The 22,011-nt window shown below is 37.8% G+C and overlaps 7 protein-coding genes across 7 annotated transcripts; 4 read left to right on the top strand and 3 right to left on the bottom strand.

Moving 5' to 3' along the window:
• Positions 1–14: 14 nt before the first annotated feature.
• Positions 15–458, bottom strand: CBG13258 (the record flags this gene model as incomplete). The annotated part of the gene is made up of 2 exons (XM_002641350.2): positions 15–278; positions 324–458. The coding sequence occupies 2 exons, from the start codon at positions 456–458 to the stop codon at positions 15–17; spliced, it is 399 nt and encodes a 132-aa protein (XP_002641396.2).
• Positions 459–1,577: 1,119 nt separating this feature from the next.
• CBG13257 lies at positions 1,578–7,821 on the top strand (the record flags this gene model as incomplete). Its single annotated transcript, XM_002641349.1, has 23 exons — positions 1,578–1,706; positions 1,747–1,963; positions 2,007–2,115; positions 2,160–2,299; positions 2,347–2,423; positions 2,468–2,690; positions 2,734–2,886; positions 2,934–3,163; positions 3,207–3,425; positions 3,471–3,613; positions 3,670–3,787; positions 4,037–4,152; positions 4,382–4,433; positions 4,484–4,573; positions 4,619–4,807; positions 4,852–5,334; positions 5,384–5,485; positions 5,537–5,686; positions 5,729–5,890; positions 5,939–6,646; positions 6,706–6,864; positions 6,909–7,661; positions 7,705–7,821. The coding sequence occupies 23 exons, from the start codon at positions 1,578–1,580 to the stop codon at positions 7,819–7,821; spliced, it is 4,839 nt and encodes a 1,612-aa protein (XP_002641395.1).
• Positions 7,822–9,055: 1,234 nt separating this feature from the next.
• CBG13256 lies at positions 9,056–10,205 on the top strand (the record flags this gene model as incomplete). The annotated part of the gene is made up of 5 exons (XM_002641348.1): positions 9,056–9,337; positions 9,391–9,490; positions 9,539–9,671; positions 9,719–9,926; positions 9,972–10,205. The coding sequence occupies 5 exons, from the start codon at positions 9,056–9,058 to the stop codon at positions 10,203–10,205; spliced, it is 957 nt and encodes a 318-aa protein (XP_002641394.1).
• Positions 10,206–12,587: 2,382 nt separating this feature from the next.
• Positions 12,588–15,024, top strand: CBG13254 (the record flags this gene model as incomplete). Its single annotated transcript, XM_045243855.1, has 8 exons — positions 12,588–12,631; positions 12,872–12,952; positions 13,084–13,174; positions 13,590–14,100; positions 14,149–14,411; positions 14,452–14,603; positions 14,654–14,791; positions 14,934–15,024. 8 exons carry the CDS (start codon positions 12,588–12,590, stop codon positions 15,022–15,024), a joined length of 1,371 nt encoding a protein of 456 aa, XP_045095103.1.
• Positions 15,025–15,473: 449 nt separating this feature from the next.
• Positions 15,474–16,476, bottom strand: CBG13253 (the record flags this gene model as incomplete). Its single annotated transcript, XM_002641346.1, has 3 exons — positions 15,474–16,181; positions 16,230–16,310; positions 16,354–16,476. The coding sequence occupies 3 exons, from the start codon at positions 16,474–16,476 to the stop codon at positions 15,474–15,476; spliced, it is 912 nt and encodes a 303-aa protein (XP_002641392.1).
• Positions 16,477–17,679: 1,203 nt separating this feature from the next.
• On the top strand, positions 17,680–19,626 carry Cbr-gly-8 (the record flags this gene model as incomplete). Its single annotated transcript, XM_002641345.1, has 9 exons — positions 17,680–17,682; positions 17,994–18,121; positions 18,173–18,254; positions 18,301–18,404; positions 18,450–18,702; positions 18,754–18,887; positions 18,929–19,087; positions 19,142–19,412; positions 19,468–19,626. 9 exons carry the CDS (start codon positions 17,680–17,682, stop codon positions 19,624–19,626), a joined length of 1,293 nt encoding a protein of 430 aa, XP_002641391.1.
• Positions 19,627–20,372: 746 nt separating this feature from the next.
• Positions 20,373–20,998, bottom strand: CBG13251 (the record flags this gene model as incomplete). Its single annotated transcript, XM_002641344.1, has 2 exons — positions 20,373–20,839; positions 20,887–20,998. The coding sequence occupies 2 exons, from the start codon at positions 20,996–20,998 to the stop codon at positions 20,373–20,375; spliced, it is 579 nt and encodes a 192-aa protein (XP_002641390.1).
• Positions 20,999–22,011: the final 1,013 nt, after the last annotated feature.

The raw sequence follows: 22,011 nt of genomic DNA, 5'->3' as shown, positions 1-22,011 counted from the left end.
TAATTGCAAATAAACTATTTTTCTTTCCCCTCTACCAATCTTGTACTTTTAGCTTGGGGCGCTACTGGCTTTCCGATAGTGTCCCACTCGTTGATTACATTCAGATCGAATCGTTCATTTGATTCGAGAGGCACATTTCCAGGAGGCGTAACGAAAAAATCATCGAATCGGACAGGAGCATTTCGGAATACTTCCTCGATTGGAAGCGGTTCTTCTTCGATGTCTTCAAATGTGGGACATTCTTGATCTTCCCAAACTGTGTACATCGGCTCAAGTCCCTGAATAGTGGACATTTGATACGGCCTATTAAAACTGAAATTTACCTCTGTGTCAACAAGTTCTAGTCGTTTTGCCACTCGAATCGCATTTCGCAAATTTGCAACAGCTTGTTCAGAATCAAACCGAACCAGCGATAACCTTTCTAAGTTAGCGATTAACTTTGAATCGATTGGTGGCATTTTTGAAAGTAGAGAATTGTCAATCTGATAAAAAAAGTTTAAATTTTAATAATAAAATGGTCAATTCCTACTTTGCTGTTATATGGCTCGTCTGGAACTAAAACTTTGTCACCCTCCAGTGCTGTTCTCCGTTGGCTTCTTCCGTTGTGATTTGCTCGTATCGTCGATGTCCAAATGATTCTAGACAATCGATTCATCTCAAATATTGTTTTCATACATGTGGATGGCCGAGCCGGGCCGGGCCGGCCGCTTGCCTCAAAACCCTCGGCCCGGTCCGGCCCGCTCGGCCCGCCTAGGACAACTTTTCGAAAATGTTACTTTTCAAATGTGCCAATATATTTTTAATAGCACAAATATTAATCCAAATGCATACAACCATCCGAAAAAGTCAATTTAATTGAATTTTTAGCAAAAAAATCAAACTTCATTAAGCCAAGAACGAAATTTTTTTCTAAAAACGACCTCAAAACAGTTTTTTCGACAGAATCGTCCTCTAGTGTGGATTTTTATTTATTAAGGAGAAAAGCCATCTTGAAAAATGATGATTTGCTCTAAAATTTTGCGGGGTCTCCTGCGATTTGAGACCCCGCAAATTCCGAGGAAAGAAAAAACCGGGGAAAAAAATCGGGGAAAAGTGCGCGGAGTCGGGGGCGGAGCCTAAAATGCAACCCTGGCACGGTTTTGCCGCAGGGTTTTTCTGCACATTTGGACACGGTCATGAGGGGGCGGAGCCTAAATTGCAACCCTGGCACGGTTTTGCCGCACGGTTTTTCTCGACTCCGCCCACTTTCCCCGGTTTTTCTTCCCCGATTTTTTTTTCCTCGGAATTTGCGGGGTCTCCTGCGATTGAGGTATGTAAAGAAACCTCGCTCCAATGTCTGCTAGTTTTTGCGTGCTTTGCTTTTTCAAATTTAGTTTTTATTTTCACTGTTCTCAATCACCTCGTTTCGAAATATTACAGTTGTTGTTTCGTAAGTTTTGACTTCAGTGTTGCTTAACATTTCTTCAGATGCCTCTCACAGAAAAATTTCTCACTGTTGTTGTGTACTTTAATACTCTTGCTCATGTTAAATTTTGTATAAAAGATTTTTCACATTCGAATTTAAACCAGATGTAAGAATGGGTAACGTCAATACGATTCCTGTGGTGTCACAAGCAAAGTCAGTGGTCCAGCTAGTAACCGGCGATGTGGATGGAGCTGCTGCAACTCAAGAAAAGTTTCTTCATGAATGTGTTGGAGTTTCGCAGGTAGGAGATGTATACTGTAGCCATTGAAACATAGATTTAGGTTACATCACTGGTTTATTTGGCAGCCGGAGAACCAGAAAAAGCTGGAGACACTCAAATCAGATGTGTGAAAAATGTATCGAATTTCGCTGATGGAGTCCCTGGAGTTGGTCATGTCAAAGGAGCCATTCATCATATAGCTGGAGATCATGAAGGTGGTAATAAAGCAATTCTGGCAGCGACTAGAACCACAGGAGTTATGGCTGGAGGAGCCGCAGGTACAGTTCTGAGGTACCCAGCGAAATTAACAATATAATTCAGGATTCCTTGTTGGAGGACCTGTTGGCGCAGTTGTAGGTGGAATGGCTACTGGTGGAACTTTGGATGGGGCTGCCACATTGGGAGCATCTTTAAGAGAAAAAGAGTATAAGTGGGTTATTCGAACTATTCCTTGTAAACAAATTGATTGTTTAGACCAGAAGGTATCTTTGCTAGCGTACAGGAAGTAATTGACAACCCATCTGGTGGAGCTATTTTCGATGCCATAGCGACTCCAGTCTTTGATGGTCTTGCCGGATATCAAGGTGGAAAGATAGCGGGGGCTTTGGAGAATGGTTAGACTATCTTTTGAATTTATATTCTGTCGTGAATCTTTTTCCAGCGGTCGCAGCAAAAACGGCTCCAGTCGATCCACAAGCTGCTGCTAAGGCAGCCGAAGTTCGTGTTTACGCAGATCGAGTACTTAATCTACCAAAGGTTCCATTCAAACAAATTCCTTTCAGGCCATGGCAATAGCAGAAGAAATGCGAGAAACGCCGGGAACTACCGACGGTCAATTGATGAAACAATATGATGTTGCAATGGCCCTGGATAAAAAAGCCACAATGATCGAAACTGGAGGCCGTGGACCACCTCCAGCGTTTGATCCAAAAGTGACAAAAGGACCGAATGTATACCCACCAGGAGTACGAGAAGATGATAGGGAAGAGAAAAAGTTCAAAAGCAGTATGCTATGGTTTCAATGCGCTGATAAATCATGATACTTCAGATTCTCAACAATCGACGTCAACTACAACTCACACTACTTCTGGAACAACAACTCAAACGAATACAACTCAGTCAGCATCTGTTTCTCAGCTTCCAACTGCAAATGCCAGCATCTCCTTTTATCAGGAGCTCTACAAAGTTATCACTGCCTATAGTAAGATTGTTCTAACGATGTCAGCTTTACGTTATTTCTGTTTTCAGAGTTGTTCGATAAATCTGAAAATTACGATTTATCTGTAATTGAAGCGAAAGTTCAAAGAATATTGAAAGGACAAGGAGTTCAAGTGGTTCAAACACAAAAGATCTTCACCAAAGTGATGCTCAATGAAAGCGAGAACCAAAATTTCAAAACAGAACAAGTGGTTTCAGTACTGTATGGAACAGATGTTGCAGAACAGTTTGATGAGAAGAATCCTTTGAAAGGATTTCAGGTGAAACAGTGTTCCAATATCAAAACTAAGAAGTAATAAATAGGTGTTGCTGCGTCATCAATCAGAAACCATGGGAGCTCTACATATTCTTCTGTCTCACCCTCAAGACATGCTTGATCTTCTTCCACTTCTTGATGTGACACTTTTTCCACTACACATTCGTCAATTTCTGGAGAACGATTTGAAGAATTTGGCTAAAGGGACACAAAGAAGAAGATTAACAGAACAACAAAAGATTGCCATGGTTCAGGAAGCTAAAGAGGTAAGATTCTTCCAGCAAATCAATTTATTTTATTTAATTTTTCAGCATTATGCCAAACACCCGGAAGATCGAATTAGAATGATTCCAAATGAGCTGCTTTTGGTAGGTTATCTTCGAACCCATATGAACCCTGTCAACTTCTCTGTTCATCAGTTCTTCCAAGTTTCACCGACTAAGCAACAGTTTCGGTGCGTTTTGAATTTTCATTTTCCGAAAAATAGACTTATTTCATGCAATATTTCAGAGTTGTGTTCAACGTACCAACAACCTCTGGACAAATCCGTCAGCTTTCAATTTGTTTGAGTTGTACACAGGACGGATCCGGAAAAGCAATCATCTACAAGTCTCCTATGAAGGACGGGGTAGAATGTGATTGTTATGAAATAATTACAGCCTTCTTGCTCTAATGCATGAGACCATCCTTGTTTGATTCTTTGTTATACTTTTTAAATGTATCGTTCGATTTTGTTACCTCATATCATGTACATTTCTAAACTGAATTCGATGAAGACATATTTTTTTTTTCGGACTGACTATTAGCCATGATTTCTCAAGTGTGGTGATGAATCGGCTTGTTGTTTGTAAAAAAAAACAGAACGCAAAATTTTGAGAGCACACCAACTGGGAGGAAAAGAAAAAGTGGGAAGAACCATCTGGGAGGAAAAATGGGCGGAGCCTCATTTACAAACCTGGCACGGTTTTGCCGCATGGTTTTTTTCTTGACCAGGTAAAAAAATGGTAAAATAATAAAATGTAATAAAATGGCTCCGCCCATTTTTCCTCCCAGATGGTTCTTCCCACTTTTTCTTTTCCTCCCAGTTGGTGTGATCTCAAAATTTTCACCCGGACTACTGTAGCTGGTCGGTCTGCAATTGTTCGTAAGTTACTGTGCACTCATTGTTTTTCACATTTTTCCAATTGGTCGAGCTTGAGAAGTACGAGATTTAAATTTTCAGTGCAATGGAACCCACGAACACGGCTCCCGATAATTTAGTGCCATTAAATAAGGTAATACTTTGAAAAACAAACAATTCGAATCAGTTTGCTTCTTTTTTCAGCCGAGCGAAGCAGCCGATGATAAACAATCGCGAACTGATGAGTTATCCATGACACATACTCATAATCTGCGAAACCGTAAATCGCTTCGAGTGATACTAACATTTTGAAGAAGTTGAAGATATACCGAATTTCAGGCCGCAACTACTCGTTGCAATAGATGGCTAGACACTGAGCCTCGTGCCTCCGGAATCCGTGCAGGCCCAGCAAGCATATCACCCGGAAAGACACTGGATATGGACTCCTGGTGTGAACAACAGACAAGAAAACTTGAGGATAAAAAACAAAATGCACTTTCCAGAATATCTGACGAGGCAAGTAGAGAGGTGATTTGACAAATGTATTCAATTCGAAAACTTTTAAATTTAAGGATTTCGGAGAGAGTGATAGTCAAGGAACGGAAAATTCTAACGAGGAAGACTCTGCCTCTCAAGACCCATCCGATTACAGTGAGCACTATTCATTTGAAGACGACAAAAAGTACTTCGAAGCAAATCGACATCCATCGATTACAGACATGATTAGAATTTCTGGCTCAGCAACTGTTTCCTACCAACAAGTTTTCTATAGATTCAGCGAACTTCGATTATTTTATAGCGAGAAGTGCTCAGCGAACGACACTTGCCGTAGAGTTGCACATTATTTCCAATCCAATATTAGATATAAAGGACGTCTTACGATGGATTCATTGGAAGCAATGCGCCAAGAGTTCAATAAGTTCTGTCATCATGGACCGGTTCTAAACATTGGGAGTGTTCATCTCTTAGTGGATAAGCTTGAAATTTCACCAGGAATGGTTCAAAAGTGTTACAAGAAATGGCTTGAGGAGTCGCAGCATTCCGGAAGTGAATTTGTAGGTTTCTTTAAATATTCACATTCACAGAAAATTACTTAATTTCCAGGACAGCATCGTCTTCGAAGAGCAACAATTGTTCCAGCAGCAAATGGATAAACATTGTAACCCACGAAGCTCAGCAGCGATAGAACATGATAATTCAAAGCAGGTAAGAAGAACCCTTTGTTTTACTTCATGAAAATATCTCGATATTTGAAAGGTACGCATTGGATTGAAACGAGATTCACTTCTACGAATCATCCGTAAACGGCCACAGCTAAGTGTCTCCGAGGCGATTGTTCTGAAAGGCATTTATAAAGTGGATTTGAAAACTATTCAAAAGTTAGTCAAGCAGTATCAAGAACCAATTGTAAGTGAAAAGCGAACAGAGAAAACAAACAATTCTTATCAGCAAACACCTCACGAAGAAGATATGAATTCTGAGGGCTTTGATGAAGAAGTGCCCAATGCAATCAAATTGTTCTCCAAAAAAACAAGAAAACGGTCTGTACCCACCATTCCATACGTGCTTCGAAAAACTGTACACCCGGTTTTCGATTTTTCAGCAGAGCAGGTGAGGAAATAAAAATCAAGCGACTTTTCACAGCCGATTTTTTTACAGTTAGATCGCATCGAAACTAAACCAGAAGAAGAAGGAGGAGTACCTGATATCTCTCCTGCAGCAAGCAGCTCATCAACTGGGCAATCAAGTTTTTTTCGAGCGTACCGAGCAGGTGGCAAAGACAATTTGATTTACGGTCCTGGTTGCTCTACGAATATATTTCCCGGAGATTATCAGTATTTCATGAAGAACCAACATCCAACTATCCAAGAAATGATCGACATCTCAAAGTCTACTGGAACAAAATACAAACAAGTATTTTACCGGTTTCTCGATTTTCGATGTGCTTTCAATGTGAAATGTCCGCCAGGTGATAACTGTGACAAAGTATTGAAGTTCTTCGCCCATCGAGCTGCATACGATGGTATTCTGAATGGAGATACAGTGAATAGAATGTACGACATCTTCGAAATGCTAGGACCGGCTGGGAAGAATCCAGATACTGGTTACATGCATTTGGTTGCATCTGAAATTGATTTACCGCCCTTCATCATTCGGGATCAATACAAAGAATGGCTTTCGGAAAAAAAATCTGGAATTGAATCGGATCGCATAGAAGAAATTCACCAGAAACTCGAATTAGAATTCAACGAAAATCCAGAACTCACATATGAACGTCTACAACATCTCTCGAATAAATACGAAACGACGCAGAAAGTTGTTGTCAACTTTTTCAACGCGCAAGATGAGGACACGAAGGAAAGTTTGGTAGGTGGATGACACAGTTGATCCATTATTCTTTTTTAAATATCCATTTCTGTTTGCAGCTGCAAGCTCTTACTCAGCTAGATAGCCAGGAGGACAACGCAGGCGACTCTCGTGAATCTGTTCTGGCCGATCCTGCCGAATTTCTAGATCATCTCAACTCAATGCTATGCTCCAACTCTGAACCAACGCCAGAAAATGCTATCGTTCCGAAAGAAGAGGTTACCCATCATATGTTCAGACTGGTTAAATATGCCGATTTCAGATTTCAAACGTGCTAGACGATCAGCTTTATTCTACTGAAGAATGCGAAAAGACAGATGGAGGCGCAATAAAGAATTGTTTTTATGAAACTCCTAATGGATCACTTCACAATCTAATGGACCCATCTCACCTACCGCCACGTGCTGAAAATGTGGAAAGAGCTAGAAAAATCAAGTTCAAAATGAAAAGATCATCAAACAGCTCTTCTTCTGATTCAAAACGAATCAAACTGGCTCCTACAAAATCGAAGGCTAGCAACAAAAACGGAGATACTGAAGATGAGGATATTGATGTTGTTGGAATAGAGGAGAATTCCACTCCTAATAGCGTCGCTGAAAGCGCATGGTCTGACGATTATCAGAATGTTTATCATTTTCAAGGAGATATCGATATATTCGAAGCCAATCGTCATCCTTCTATCCAAGATATGGTAAACGTTTCACACGACGTTGGAGTTTCATATGAACAAGTTTACTTTCGATTCAAACATCTTCGTACGCTGAAAAACGAAGTGTGTGAAGATGGAGACGACTGTCAAAAAGTGGAATCATTCAGTCAAATGAATCCAGTGTTCAGTGGAACTCTCGACGCAAAAACACTTGCTTATTTGCACATGGAGTTTGATAAACTGATCGATTTCGGTTACTATTTGCCACTCGGATACATTCACTTGATTTTAGAAAAAGTGAACCTGCCGTCTCGTGTTATTAGAGCACAATACAAAGAATGGTATAGCAAGAAAAGAGGTTATGAGGTAGGAATCGGTTTCTCATCATCAAGTTGAGCTTCATTTATAGAGATTGCTGTCTCTTCAATCTAGTTCGACGACTCCAGTGGAGAACAACTACTATTTCATGGATGTAGAAAGCGGAACCACGTCCACTGCAAATCTTGACTCTACTGATGGTGTCTGACTCATTAAATTTTTTTACTGCTCGTTAATAGTTATGAACCTGATCCTAATATGTTGTGTTCTCTGATAAAACTGTTTGGTTGTTTGGTGTTCTTTGATAAAACTGTTTGGCAAATCGAGAATTAAAAATTGAAGTGAAGAATTGGAAATGAAAGATCGAGGAAAAAATTGGAATGTAAATAAATCGAAGGAGACGCTTGAAATGAAAAAGGTGGAATAAAAACAATTGAGGAAAAATCGGGAATGAAAAACCAAGAATAAATAATCCAAAACAATAAAATGAAATGTAATTAACATTCATTTTTAGAACTTCTAATTATTTTTCACTTCTGAAATTGGTTACCTAGAAATTTCTGAGCTTCGTTTTTCAGGGTTTAAGTATTTTTGAATTTTGATGATATTTCAGTATCTTCCTTATATATGTGCAAAAAACACGTCTGTTGGGCCCGATGTCAACTTTTGAAAAGATTGAAAATAAATATAGATTTACGTGACCCCTTAAGAAAAAATGAGGAGCGGAGCGACTAAACAGAAAAAAAACTAGATGGAATCGCGCTGAAGGCGCACCAGCTAGTTTTCAGTAACCCAATTCTTGGAAAAAACTGAAGATTACTGTAATTTCAGAGATATCAAAATTTGTAAAGTATTCCATTTCTGAAATAGCTTTTTCGTAATTATAGATTCCAGAGCTTTCGGAAATTTCCAATTTTTTCGAAAATATTTCATAATACTGATAAGCGTTTCGACGAGGATGATGATGTTGACTATTTTGACAAAAATATTTTCAGTTTTCAGTTTCAGCTAACTTGGACATTGAATAAAATTTTCCAAAGTTTTCACATTTTTTTTATTTTCTGAAAATCGTCAAAACTGGATCAGTTTTGAAACTCTCATGTTGATTTTTGTGATCTCCTTTGATTTTAAATACATAAAAATCAATTTAAATGCATTTTTCTGATTCTTAACTTTTAGGTGATACGGTATCACTGATACCTAAAACTTTTGATATCTGCGTAAAATCATCAAAAACAAGTTTTTTTAATTTTACAACCACGTCGTCAAAAACCTATCTTCCATCCCAGTGATCATATCAAGAATCGAAAATTTTGATATCGCAATTTCCACTGCTTCCTCTGCTTTCCGCAGCAAATCTTGGGTACGAAGTTTTCAGATATTCAAAATTATAGAAAGATTTCAGAACCTCTACTAGAATTCTGTAATAGTCTCCAAAAATAATGGTCTCCAAAAGACTGGAAAAACTGAAAGAATCGGTTCATATCGAATTCCTCAACAATTATCAAACATTTCATCGTCATCAAAAAAGAAAAACTTCAGATGGAAGAGAAGAGACAACTACATATACAGAGGAGATTACGGTAGATCAACTTCCAAGTTTTCTCCATCCCAACGGAATTGCTCTTCCTCAAAAGACCGACGGTGAAATGCCTCCAATTTTCCCATGTCCCATTCTTACCGATTTTTTGATGTTGAAAGATTCCACGTGTAATCCATCTAAAGTACCGAATTCCATAAATTTCTAGCGGTTTCCAAAACTCTGAAATTTTTTTAGTTTCTCGACGACGTCGACGTCTTCACAACTCTCTCTTCTATCCGTAGTCTAGTTTGTCAGTGGGTCAATTATAATGGACCAAAGAGTTTGTTTTTCAAAAGTTGGTAGAAAATGTTTCGGTGACCTTGTATTCTAAAAGGGATTCCAGAAAATCCCCACTTCTGTCACATGGATAATCAAGGTCGAGTTTATCTGAATACTGGAACCAACTACACTGTTCCATATGAAAGAAGTACTTCATTTTTAAACAGATTCACTATTCTGGAACATGGACAAACATGGTAAATTTCTAGAATTCATTAAAATCTTCAAATTTCAATGAATTTAGGGATGAATTCATCGCCACTTCATATTCTGGACTAGCGAAAATTCGTCTGAAAAATGGAATGCGCGTGGCATTCACCTATAAAATGTACTCCCAATCTGACAGTCAACCAGTTGATATTGTCATTCGATCCGCTGGGTCTTTCCAAAAAGAAATCGAATTCCATTTTATGAATTGCCTTCTCACGGAAAAGAAGATATGGAGATATGAAGTTTGTAGTCTATTCGTATCTACCGTAATCCATACTAACATTTAGTTCTACCGAAAAACCACAGTATTCCGGGAATCGTTGTCAGCAGAGGATTTGTGGAATCGTATGCCTCCAGAACAGCAATTAAAAGTTGTGGATTGTTTCGAGAGTCGTCTACCTGATTTTTTGTTAGAAGTTGCTTATGGAATCGAGTCTGAAGACGTCGTCAACGTTATCCGTTCGGTCATCAATTATTATGTTCATATGACGAAAAAGCCTGATTTGGAGACACTTTACTAACAAGAATAACAACTAAATGTGATTGTGAATACTTGATTGTTCTATGTGATTATCGATAGAAAAAATATATAAAATGAAGGCATTTTTCTTTGTTTCCTTTTTTGGTTTAGTTAAACATAATCTTAAAACTTCTGACTCCAGCTCACAATACCCGTAATTTTATGTAAAACGTTGTCTTTTTTATATCAGACTTGATACTTTAATGAAGCAAAAAACACCCAAAAAAATGTATAATACATTCAGAAGTTAAAGGTGGGGGGACATGAAAAAAATAATGTTCTCGAAATTTCGTTTAAACATGCCTCTCGAGGAGTTGAACGTGTGGGACGAGGATTGAGGGTGCGGCGCCGCTACCGACTGAGCTACACGGGCAAAAAGAAAGCGGTCTCCCGATTGCATACATAAAGGCGAGGACGACAGCTGTACGCAAAGTGACATTAAGCGTTGTACACCGTCACGGTAGAATGCATACTCTGGCCCCAAAAATCCCCCGTAAAATGTCCTGTCCCCCCACCTTTAAGAATTTTGAAAAATCAAAAATTCTCAAATTTTCGATTCTCGAGTTCTGAAACTCTGAAATTCGGAAATTCGGAAGTTCAGAAATTCAGAAATTTTCGGGAGTTCAGAGAATCATCTGAAATTTGGAAGTTCAAAATTTTGTGAATTTATAAAACTCGAAGGTTCTTAAATTTTTAAACTCTCAAATTTTCGATTCGCGATATCTCAAATTCAGATATTCACAAAGTCGTAAGCTCGAATATTTAGAAATTCTCAAGTTTTCGAATTCGGAATTTTTAAAATTCTCTTAAATTCTGAATCTAAAAGTTCTGAAAATCAGTAATTTGATCATTCGGGAAAGTTGGGTAGTTCGAAAATCAAAACGGATTGAAATTCAGTTTTGTCTAATAGTAAAATAATTTCAAAAGGATATAACCATGTTTGAAGTACATATATCAGTTTTTTAACTTTTCGGAGTTTATATTTTTCACAAACTTTTGCAACAATTCAAAGTAGTCTAGAGTTCTGGCCCATTTCCCTTTTCTTAACTAAAAAAAAAGAAAAACATATAATAAATTCAAAATTTCATTAATTTCAACCATTCCAATTCACAATTAGAACATTTGAACGACAATTTTCCATTCAATGTCTTCCTCTTGCCACCTCATTCACCACATTCTGATTCTTGATTTTTGCCACAACTTTCTCCAGATTCATCACTTTGTTCATGTCAATTACTCGACGGGATCCTTGAAAGTTTAAATGTTTTTCAGATTCTACGAAGTTAAAAGAGCTTACTTGGTTGTTGGAAAGCTACCACTGGTTTTTGAGGAAGATGAGCCACATTTTGTGGAGGAAATATGTCGGGCATCAGAAGAGGGCAAAGAGTAAAAAGGGACACAGAAAGGACTAGAAGTTAAAATAGGCAACGTAACGCTGCATGTCTAACGTTGGGATTAGTGATAAGAGAGACAAAAAGAGATATTGAGAGAGTGTGGGTTGTTGTGGAGACGCAGAGTACCAAATGTCAGCTAGCACTATTGAATGTGGGGAATGGAAATGAGATGAATTAGAAATCAAAAGAGAACGGGATACGGGGAGAAGTAGAAAAATTGAAAATGTAGTACAAGAATTGCTTTTTGAGTTTTAAGTCGTGACTTGAGATTTATGACTTTCGAAAATAGAATAAAATTGGAATAGAATCCTGAAAAAGTGAAAAAAAATTGAAAACCTGAGGATTGATCTAAACTTCGGAGTTTCCTGATTCGGAAACTTTCAGAATTTTGAGAATTTCAGATCATGGATAAGAAATTCAAAATTCAGGAGAGCGTTGCAAATTTCAATAATTCTGAGCGTATGAAATTCTGGAATTTAGAAATTCCGATTTTCAGAATTTTGAAAATTCAGAATTCAAGAAATTCGAAAATTGAGAAATCGAGAAGGTCAAGAAATCGGAGATTTACATTCGAAATTTTAACGATTCCAAAACTCTGATTGTGAAAACTTTGATTTTCCGAATTTCTAATTTCCGGATTTCTAACTTTCTGGGTTTTCCAAAAATCAATTTCTACTGTCTCGTTTTTCTGATTTTAAAACTTTTGATAATCAATGTAAAGAATTAACAAAAAAAAAATATATATATATATAAATTAAAAGCTTCATTAAGTTCTATTTAAAATCTCGAGGCTGAAGATTTTTCGGTCTCCATTGTAGAGCGGACTGATGGTTCTTGTCCATTACAGAGCGTGGAGGATAATCTCGTTTCGGTCGCTCAGAATCTACAAAAATTGAAGATTTCAAGGATAAAAAGTTACAAACGAACTTTTTCCGAAAACAATTGTTCTTGGAGAAACTTCTTCTTTAGTCGAAATACGGGAATCCACAATGGAGAAAATGAGTGACAAGATGAGGAAGCAAGTGATGAAGGTGTTAGTATTCATTGTGAGAATTTGTTAGTTGGATAATAAACGAATTTCGAAGATTCAAAACGATGATAAATCGATTTCAGGGTCATCAAGTTACTTTTTGTAGGAGAAGCGGTACTGTAGCTCGTACCCCAGAATATAAATTTTAAAATAAAAACGTGAACTTTGCAAAAGCTCATATTCGATGTGGATCTAGAAACCCCCGACGCATAGACCGGCCTACTGTAGCTACTATATCAGAAGATGTCAAAAGCAGAAGAACTTCAGCCAATTTCTGAAAGTTTCAAGGATTTCGGAACAACCGATCTATCGCACGCTTCTCTGGTCTGAACTGATTTTTGGAATTTTTAAAATTTATAATCCTTGTTTAGAGTATCAGAAAATGGATGAAGATTGGATATAGACTTTATGGGTATATTTTTGAAGTGTTGACATTTCTGAAATTAAGATTTCAGCAACATGCTCGACAATTCAGATTATTCGTTTTTCTTGAGTTTTCCACACTTCATCTCTCAACTTTCTTTTCTGATGTCTATTTGTCAGGAGGTTTGTTTTTGTTTTCGGTAATAGAAAATACCAGTATAAAAATTCCATCCGAAAAACTTCTTGAAATCGGAAATTAAGAAATGCGGAAGTTCAAAAAATTAGAGATTCAAAATCTCGGTAATCCTCAAATTTGAATATTCGGGAAGTCGGAGGGAACAATTTGAAAGCTCGAAAATTTAGAAATTATCAAGTTTTCATAAAATCAAAATTTGAAATATTCAAGTAGTCGAAAATAAAATACTTTTCTCAAGTTCTCTAATTCAATTCGTTGGTTGTTATCAGTAGTGATATCACTGACTTATAGAAAACTACTGGGCTCAGAACAGAATTCGGTTGGAGCTCCACTTCCGGAGAGTTGGCTCTTCAAGTTCAGGTACAGTATTCTATCAGATTAATAAAATTAACTTATTTTTAGCACAAGAATCTAATGGAAATCACCCAAAAATTCATGAAAACTTGGAAAAATGAATTGAATCAATCATCGAAACCAGGTCACATCAAAACTGCTCGACGTATTCTTTGTCATCCAACATGTGCCGTTTCGTTTCATCTGAAAACTCTCGAATGTCTCCGTCGTTACTTTGTTGAATTGAAACTTTTTGAAGGAGCGGAAGAGCATCGAGCATGGATAAGAGAGAATTTAGAAAAGAATTTCGAGCGACAAACCGTGGTGAATGTATGGGATGAAGAATCATTGAATGATGACGTTGACTCGGTTGATATGGAAACGAAACCAGCTGAAGAAGGAAATAACGCGGTTGAACTTGCTAAAAAATCCCCAATTCTTATGTGGATCAGCTATGCGAATGTAGCAATTCGCCCTGATATTTTTGATGTCAAGTTTCTTTACACATTAAAAGATACCGTATACTTTCGTGTGGCGGCTACACCAAACTTGGCAATTCGTGAAAGAGAATCTGAAATGCGTAAGAAACATTTTTAAGCAGTTTCATCTAATTCTCTCTAATTTCCAGCCTGGCATTCGATAGTTTTACCCTGTGTGAAACCTGATCTCTGCTTTGTCCTCATCTACAATTTCTCTCGAAATCTGTGTTCCTATGAAGAGCTTCGTGTTCATATCGATGAGCAATTCCATTTTGCTCCTTGTATTGTTCGAAAATGCGAGAGGAAATTGAGTGCAACTACACCGATGGTTGAGAAAAGAAAGGAAAATATATATTTCCCATATTGGGGTGAAAGCGATTTTCATCCGAATCGGTTTGCAGAGCGACTTCAGGTACAGTAATCAATTTTATCAAAAAGTGTAAAATCTTCAGAAAATCGTGGACATTGATGAGACATTCACAGAGGGAGGATTTGGAGATCTTGCCTTTCCTAGTGCTATCCCGTCACCTGGTGGTTCTATGTACAAAGTGGGACACCTTCAGAACTTTTCCATTCTTAACTTTCATAATTCTCCAAGCACTCGGTTGGTTTTTAAAGAAATTTCGTATTGTTTTAAATTTCAAATGATTTCAGAATTCCCGCCGAAGATTGTAATGCAGATGCTCCTACAAAACGGAATATCCAAGAGTCGGAGGACAACGAAATCGTTCCTTATCCATTTTGTGCAATTCTTTGGGACACGAATCGTCACGTTCCAGTTTATATGGGAAAGTTAGTTTTTCTGTTCAGTTGTCTATATTTTTTGTGTTTTCGTTAGCGATGAATACAGTAAATTACTGTAGGAAAATACCCTTTATTTCTGCAAACACCATCACGCCAGGAAGTGTACTCCAATTTAAAAAACATGTTTCAGAATTACTGGAAAAAATCCATCAAAGAACATGGAGCCGGCGAAAGGAGGATTATGGAAGTGGCTCTCTAGACACCTGAAACCAAAATCTTGAGCTCTTTTTATCCATACATACAACTTTTTCGTTTGGATTTCATTTCTTTAACATATTTTACAATTAATATTCTTTTTTCGTTTTGTGATCGATATGATTTCGTTTAGAATAAATATTGTCATATGAAAATCAAATCGATGGAGCCAGGATGTTCGGAAAATCCCGAGTTTCTAATTTTTTGGAATCTTCGAAATTCAAGTTTTAGGGTAAAATTACCAATTTCTGTTTGTCTTGTCTCTGTGGTTTGTATCTGGTAAATAATTTAAAAAAAGATTTCCCGCAGAATTCGATTTATTACACTCTTTCTTATATTTAAATTGGTTTAATCTAACCGACACTTATAACACAAGAACATTACTTATTGCATTAAATCATAATAATAAATCTGTGAAGCTATGTTAATTGGCTAAAATGCAATATAAACAAAATGAGAATATACGATACCAGATCTACTGGCCTTTAGGTTTCGCATCAGCCATGCTCTCATCAAGTGCCTTTTGGATGTTCTTGAAAGCGTCTTTTCCCAAGTAGTCCGGATGTCCAGCTTCCCATGCGACACGTTGCATTTCCGTATCATCGTGAGACACTTGAGACGAGCGTGGTCCCTGAGCCTTCTTCGTTGGTGAAAACTTTTGCTGACTGAATGTGTGCCATTGTTGACAGTGCTCGCTTTTGTGGATTCCGATTTCTCTGGTATTCGAGCTCCATGGCTTCTCAGCTCCAATAAAGTGGACGATTTTGGTCTGGGCGCCATATTTTCTGTAGGCGGCCGCGTAGGAGTAGAACTCGCCAGCAGTCATGTTGTAGATGAATGGCAAACGATGAGCGGATGGGAGGTCGCGCCAGTTGGAGAAGTACTCGTTCAGAAGACCTTGATCGCCTCCATCGAAGGATCCAGATGAAGTGGCGATAGCAACAAGAGCTCGATAGGTTTCCAGGGAAGGCGAAAAAACGAAAACTCCAGAGTTGAACATATCAGGCCAGCCAATATCAGCCGCTGCTGAGAAATCGGGACGCTCAAACAGCTCATCGGAATTTCGAATGACCATTGTATCGGCATCGAGGAAAACGGCTTTGGTGTATTGAGTGAGACGCCAACAATGAATTTTGGTGAAAGTGACTCCAAGGTCCGGTCGTCCGATCAACGCGAGATTGTCCTGAAAAATAATAAAATTGAGACGAAAAAAACGACTAAAATCTCATACCGAGTCGTTGCTGTTGAAAACGTCTACCACAGTGACCTCATCAAACTTGTCTTCGAGTTCCTGGCGAACACTTGAAGAGATCTACAACTTCTAATGTATTCGATAGCTTTGCTGATAAACATACCTCATTGGTAATTAGGCAATGAATTTTTCGGTTCGTTCCCGATGAGTGAAGCGAGTTGAGCAGAGTGAGCGCACCTTGCGCGTACCGATCGTTGGTTGCCAGTGTGATCCAAGCTTCTGACATCTTGTGTACTGGAATAAGAAAAAGTTACGAAAATTGTTCAAAAATAAAACATTTGGCTGGAAAAGGGATAAAAAGAAAAAGCAATTGAAAAAAATCATGCAACACAAATGACGAATCGAGCAACAAAAATGAAAACAAATCAAGCAATCAAGAAAACACTGAATGTTGCCGCTCGCGCCAAGCCAAGAACATTAAACTTTACGAAGCCGCAAGGATTACAGTATGGAAGTTGTGTGTTTTTGCGTAATATATTAGGTTTTCAGAGAGAACAACTGAACAAATCGGAAAGATTTGAAACCCGAAATAAACGAAAACGAAAGAAAGTAATCGGAAAGAACGGTTATTATTTCGGTACAAAAACCAGAGCTGTGAAAGAGGAACGACGGTAGCCTCTGTCGAAGGTCCCATAGCGACAACTACAGCAACCTAAAAGTATTTTCATTTTCCAGATTTTTTTCTCGTTTTTCACTGCGTTCCGTCAGGTTTATGTTATTTTTATCTAGAAAAATCGAAAAACAAAACATTTGATTGTGAAAAAATTGACTGAGGACGCACGGAATTCGAGAAAATTACTCCGGACAATGAACATATGTTTTGGTTACGGTAGTTGTCGTTGTGGGACCTTCGGCGACGGTCACCGGCGTTTCTCTTCCATAGCTCCGAGCCGTGGCACAGTTTATCAAGACACTACTCAATTTTCGCATTACCTCCAAAATTGATACGAACGCGTTCGAAGCAATTTCAACTGAATTTCAACAAAAATGATCTGCAAAAATATTGTCTAGCATTCTTTGACCACTCTCCGGAAGTTCATATTTTCCCAAATCACATTACATCGAAGACAGTCTTAAAATGACTCATTTATCACTTCAAGAACTTTTTCAGGAATTCCAGTGTTTCATTTTTGTTTCATTTCCATAATTTCTTTGCAGGATTTCTTTTAAACCGCAATATCAAACAGTGATCCATTTCTGAAGATAAAAATCTCGATGAGAAGAAACAAGGTCATCCATACGAACATCCAACCCTTTTTTCTTAATACAAGCAGTCTTTGTTTTTTCTCATTCATTTTGGCCTTGGCCTCAATTATACTCCCATCAATAGAGATGGGTTTCACACATTGTTCAGGTTCTCGAGTATTTTGCTGTTTCTCTTTTTTTTCCTGTTCCTTCAAGAATCTCCAGTAGAATCTATGTGTCAAAAATGGTAACACTGTCTTTTCTTCTAAAAAGCTAATAGAAGGAAAAGAAAACGAGAATGAGAAAGAATAGTTTTTGCAAAAGAGACACAGAATCTTCCGAAAAAAAAAGAAGGTAGAGGATATATAATGAAAATTCATGGGAGGAGACAAACTGGAATCGTTCTGCTTCCCTTTTCCTTCTCTTCTCAAGAAAAAAAGAAGATTTCGATTTGCGAAGAAGGAAGTTTTGGAGACCGTTTTGTTCAGTTGTGGTTCTTGATTCTCTTAATTCTATGTTTTTCAAATCTTTCCCAATTTTCAAAACTCCTAATTCCAGAATGCGACAAACTGTCGTGACCTCAATTTTGTGTGTTTTACTGTGCAGTGGAGTGGTTTTTGCAATGAAAAAGAAGAGGAGAAGAAGGAGAAACTACCGAAATGTGAACACGTGGATCCTTATGAGAAGTAAGTTGAATTCTGAATCTGAATCTGAGTTACCTATTCATTTTTTTTCAGCTTGGAAGGCTGGTTGGCTCTTAAAACTCCAGCAGAGCGAAAATGCAATCATACCACTGCTAAAGATGATCTCTCTGAAAGTGTAAGTTGCTTTAAATTGCATAGATGTTTTTATCAAATAATTTCAGGAAGCCAAAAAAACTGATTGGGGAATCAAGAGTTTCGCATTTGATGCTCTATCTTCAGAGAAGTTGGGACCATTGAGAAATGTTGGAAAACAAGCTCACAAGCTGTAAGTTGGAAAATAGACTTCATCCAAAATCTTTGCAACTTTCAGATGCGAGGATGAGAAATACGATGCTTCATTCTCCACCTCCGTCGTTGTCATTCATCATAATGAGGCACTTTCCACAATTCTTAGAATGATTAATGGATTGATTGAATTCACTCCTAAATCTCTTTTGAAGGAGATCGTCCTCTATGAAGATGCTTCTGAAGAGGATCATGTTTTGACGAAGCATTTGGAGAAATATGCTGAATTGAAAGGACTTGAAGACAAGTTGATTATTCATAGAAGCGAGTACAGACAGGTTGAAACCATTCAGAAATCAAAATCAAGAAAAATAGAGAGAAAGTTTTAGGGGTTGATCCGTGCTAAGGTTCATGCTTCAAGACTCGCCACTGGAGAAGTTATTGTGTTCATGGATTCGCATTGTGAAGTTGCCGAGAGATGGTTGGAACCACTTTTGCAACCAATTAAGGAAGATCCAAAGAGGTACCACAGATCTTGGAAATTAACCAAATTTCAACTTGCAGCATCGTACTTCCTGTTGTCGACCTTATCAACCCAGTTTCTTTTGATTATTCGTCTTCAATGGTTGCAAAGAGTGGATTCGATTGGGGACTTACTTTCAAATGGATTTACCTTCCATGGGAATACTTCGAGACTCCAGAAAACAATGTCAAGCCATTCAAGTAAGAAATTTTAAACGTTGGGTAACTCTTGCTCAACTAAATCTGAAATTTCAGCTCGCCAGCAATGCCAGGAGGTCTTCTTGCTATGAGAAGAGAATATTTTGTTGAATTGGGAGAGTACGACATGGGAATGGAAATCTGGGGATCTGAAAACATCGAGCTGTCCCTGAAGGCCTGGTTGTGTGGTGGACGAGTCGTTGTTGCTCCGTGCTCCCGAGTCGGCCACGTCTTCAGAATGCGTCGCCCATACACTTCCAAACCAGGAATGGACACTGCTCTTTACAATGCTGTAAGAGTTGCCAAGACTTGGTTGGGAGATTATGAGGTTTGATTTATGAATTATTTCAAGATTCCATGTAATTGAATCTTTTCAATTCCAGAAGAACTTTTTCGCCGCGAAGCCACGTGGATTGAAGGTTGTGTTCGGTGATATCAGTGAAAGTATCAAAGTGAGAGATCGTTTGAAGTGTAAGGATATGAAATGGTTCATCGAGAATGTGTATCCAGAGCTTGAGCCAAAAGTTCATGACGAACTCTGAAAACTTTTAACTGGAACTGAGAATTTGTATAGTGAAGACTGGTAAATTGAATTTATGTGATATAAGAGTTATTTTATGATTTAATAAACAGGTGTTTAATAGTTTAATTAAATACATTTTTTATTTTCGATGTTTGGTTTATTTTCCAGAGCAGAAGTCACAGCAAATGAGCTTTCAGAAGCAGATAAGTTGTTATCTGAGATTTCAGAATTCAATTTTTTCACGATTCCAGAAAGTGAATTTTGACAATTTCGGTATAAGAAATTCAGATACTGTTTTCTTTCCAAAGATCAATTACTCAACTTCCGAAACTCTGAATGTTCAAATTTCTGAAAATCAGTGTTTCAAAATTCCAAAATTTCAGACACTCCGTATTTCAGAAATTGAAACCCTTTTCTGAATTTCAAAATTGGAATTTTCAATGCAAAAAAATTAACAATTTTGAAATACTGAACAATCCAGAAAATTGGAATTTGGAGAACTCAGAAATCAAAGGTTTTCAGAAATTCAGAATTTTCAGAAATCCAAAATTTCTGAATTTCTGCATTTCCGAATTTCTGAATTTCGGAAAATTTGAACATCTGAAAAAATTTGAAATTTCTAAAAATCGAAGAATCGAAAAATTTGAGGTTCTTAAATTTCTAAAAATCTGTAAGAGCCCTTTGTCTGGAAATCTCAACTTTTCCTACTTAAAACACAAAACATAGTTGTTTATTAACATGGTGACTTTATTCAAACAATCGAGATCAATGGGCCTTAACAGCTGCAGTAGTAGTGGTGGGGGTGTTAGATGATGAAGAAACCAAACGATCCGAAGTGGTGGTAGTGGCGGTCGAAGCAGTGGTTGCTGTAATAGTCGAAGCTTGAACAGTGGTGATTCCAGTGGTAGTTGACGCTTCTTTAGATTGCCTATTTGTTGTAATCGTCGGGACTCTATTGGCAAGAGTGAAGATTGGTCCAGGAGACGTGGATAATGCCGGTGGAAGTGTTCTGGTCTCTCCTAACTCAGAAATCCGAAGAGTCTCAACTGTCGACATGAATCCCGGATGATCTTTTATGTATCCTCCGAGTGCTTTCTCTGGGTCTCTTCCATTTTCAGCCGTTTGCTTGACGAGGCCACGAACTCTTTCCAATTCACGTTCATCATAGATTGGTGCATCGATTTCTTCCTCTGAGTCAGGAACATTTGTTCCAGTAATCATTGGAATAAGACCTGAAAAGTCAACTATTTGGAGCTCATCTAACCATTTTTATACTAACCAGTCGCATGAACCTCTGGCTGCATCGAGTTCCCAAGTCCAAGCTGTGGAGCAGGTGCTCCTCGAGCCGAGATGAACATTGAAATCAAGAGAAAAATTGAAGCAAACCTCATTTCAGCTGTGACTGATACGACGACTGAAGACCGACACTCACTTCTCCCCAAATCAAATTTCAATTTCCTGTCAGTTGTGCGCAAGCTCCACCTCTTGTTAATCCTTCTTGATTGCATTTTCATATGAAAAAAATTGTGCGAAAATTTTTTATGAATATACTCAATTAGCGAACGGAAACACCATATGAATTGATATTGAAAGAAGAATAATGGGGAAAAAGAGATAAGTTGAATTTGAGAGTGAAGTTATTACTTGGACAGATTGAGTTGTAGGATTGACTACTGTAGTTGTAAGATTGGTTACTATAGTTGTAGGATTGGTTACTGTAGTTGTGGGACTGTTTACTTTAGTTGCAGGGATGATTAATGTAGTTGTAGTTTTGATTACTGTAGTTCTTGTTTTGGATGTCGTGGTTTCTACGGATCGGACCACCAAAGCCTGTAAAAAAACTAATTTCAACTGATCCGAAATAAAATCAGCAGAGAAGGAGAGGACAGTAAATTTTTTGCTTGAAAAAATCCTGCATGAGCAAGTATAGCAGGTCTGAAAGCATCGGCCGAAAACATTTCATAAATGCATTGGTGTCAAATAGATTTATTCTGATGTCTACAAAATCTTGCAAATTTTGTTGGATTAGTCTGCATTTATTCAGGTCTACTGAACAACAGTTGCTAGTTATACGTCAACTCCAAAGATCAGTAGATCACGACCTCCAGCGAAGAGGTGTCCAATTTTGATTCTTCCTTCTTGGAAACGGGCTTGGAAAAGAGAAAAATTAAGTGGAAGATGTAATAAAAAGTAATTTATTGAAAACATTTCAAATATAGATATTCCTGAACATATCAACAAAAACTATGAAAAATGACAAGTTTCAAAAGTGTACTGATTAGCCAGACTTTCGTCTGTTGATCCCTTTCGCCACGTAGAGGCTCAGTACATGAAAGGGAAAATGGGTTTTCAATGGGGGAAAACACCAACACAAAACCTCTGTCTCCGAGGAGACAGTTTTCTA

The sequence above is a fragment of the Caenorhabditis briggsae genome (assembly GCF_000004555.2).
Source record: "Caenorhabditis briggsae complete genome, chrIII, whole genome shotgun sequence".
NCBI lineage: Eukaryota > Metazoa > Nematoda > Chromadorea > Rhabditida > Rhabditidae > Caenorhabditis > Caenorhabditis briggsae.
This window is presented reverse-complemented; position numbering and strand designations above follow the sequence as displayed.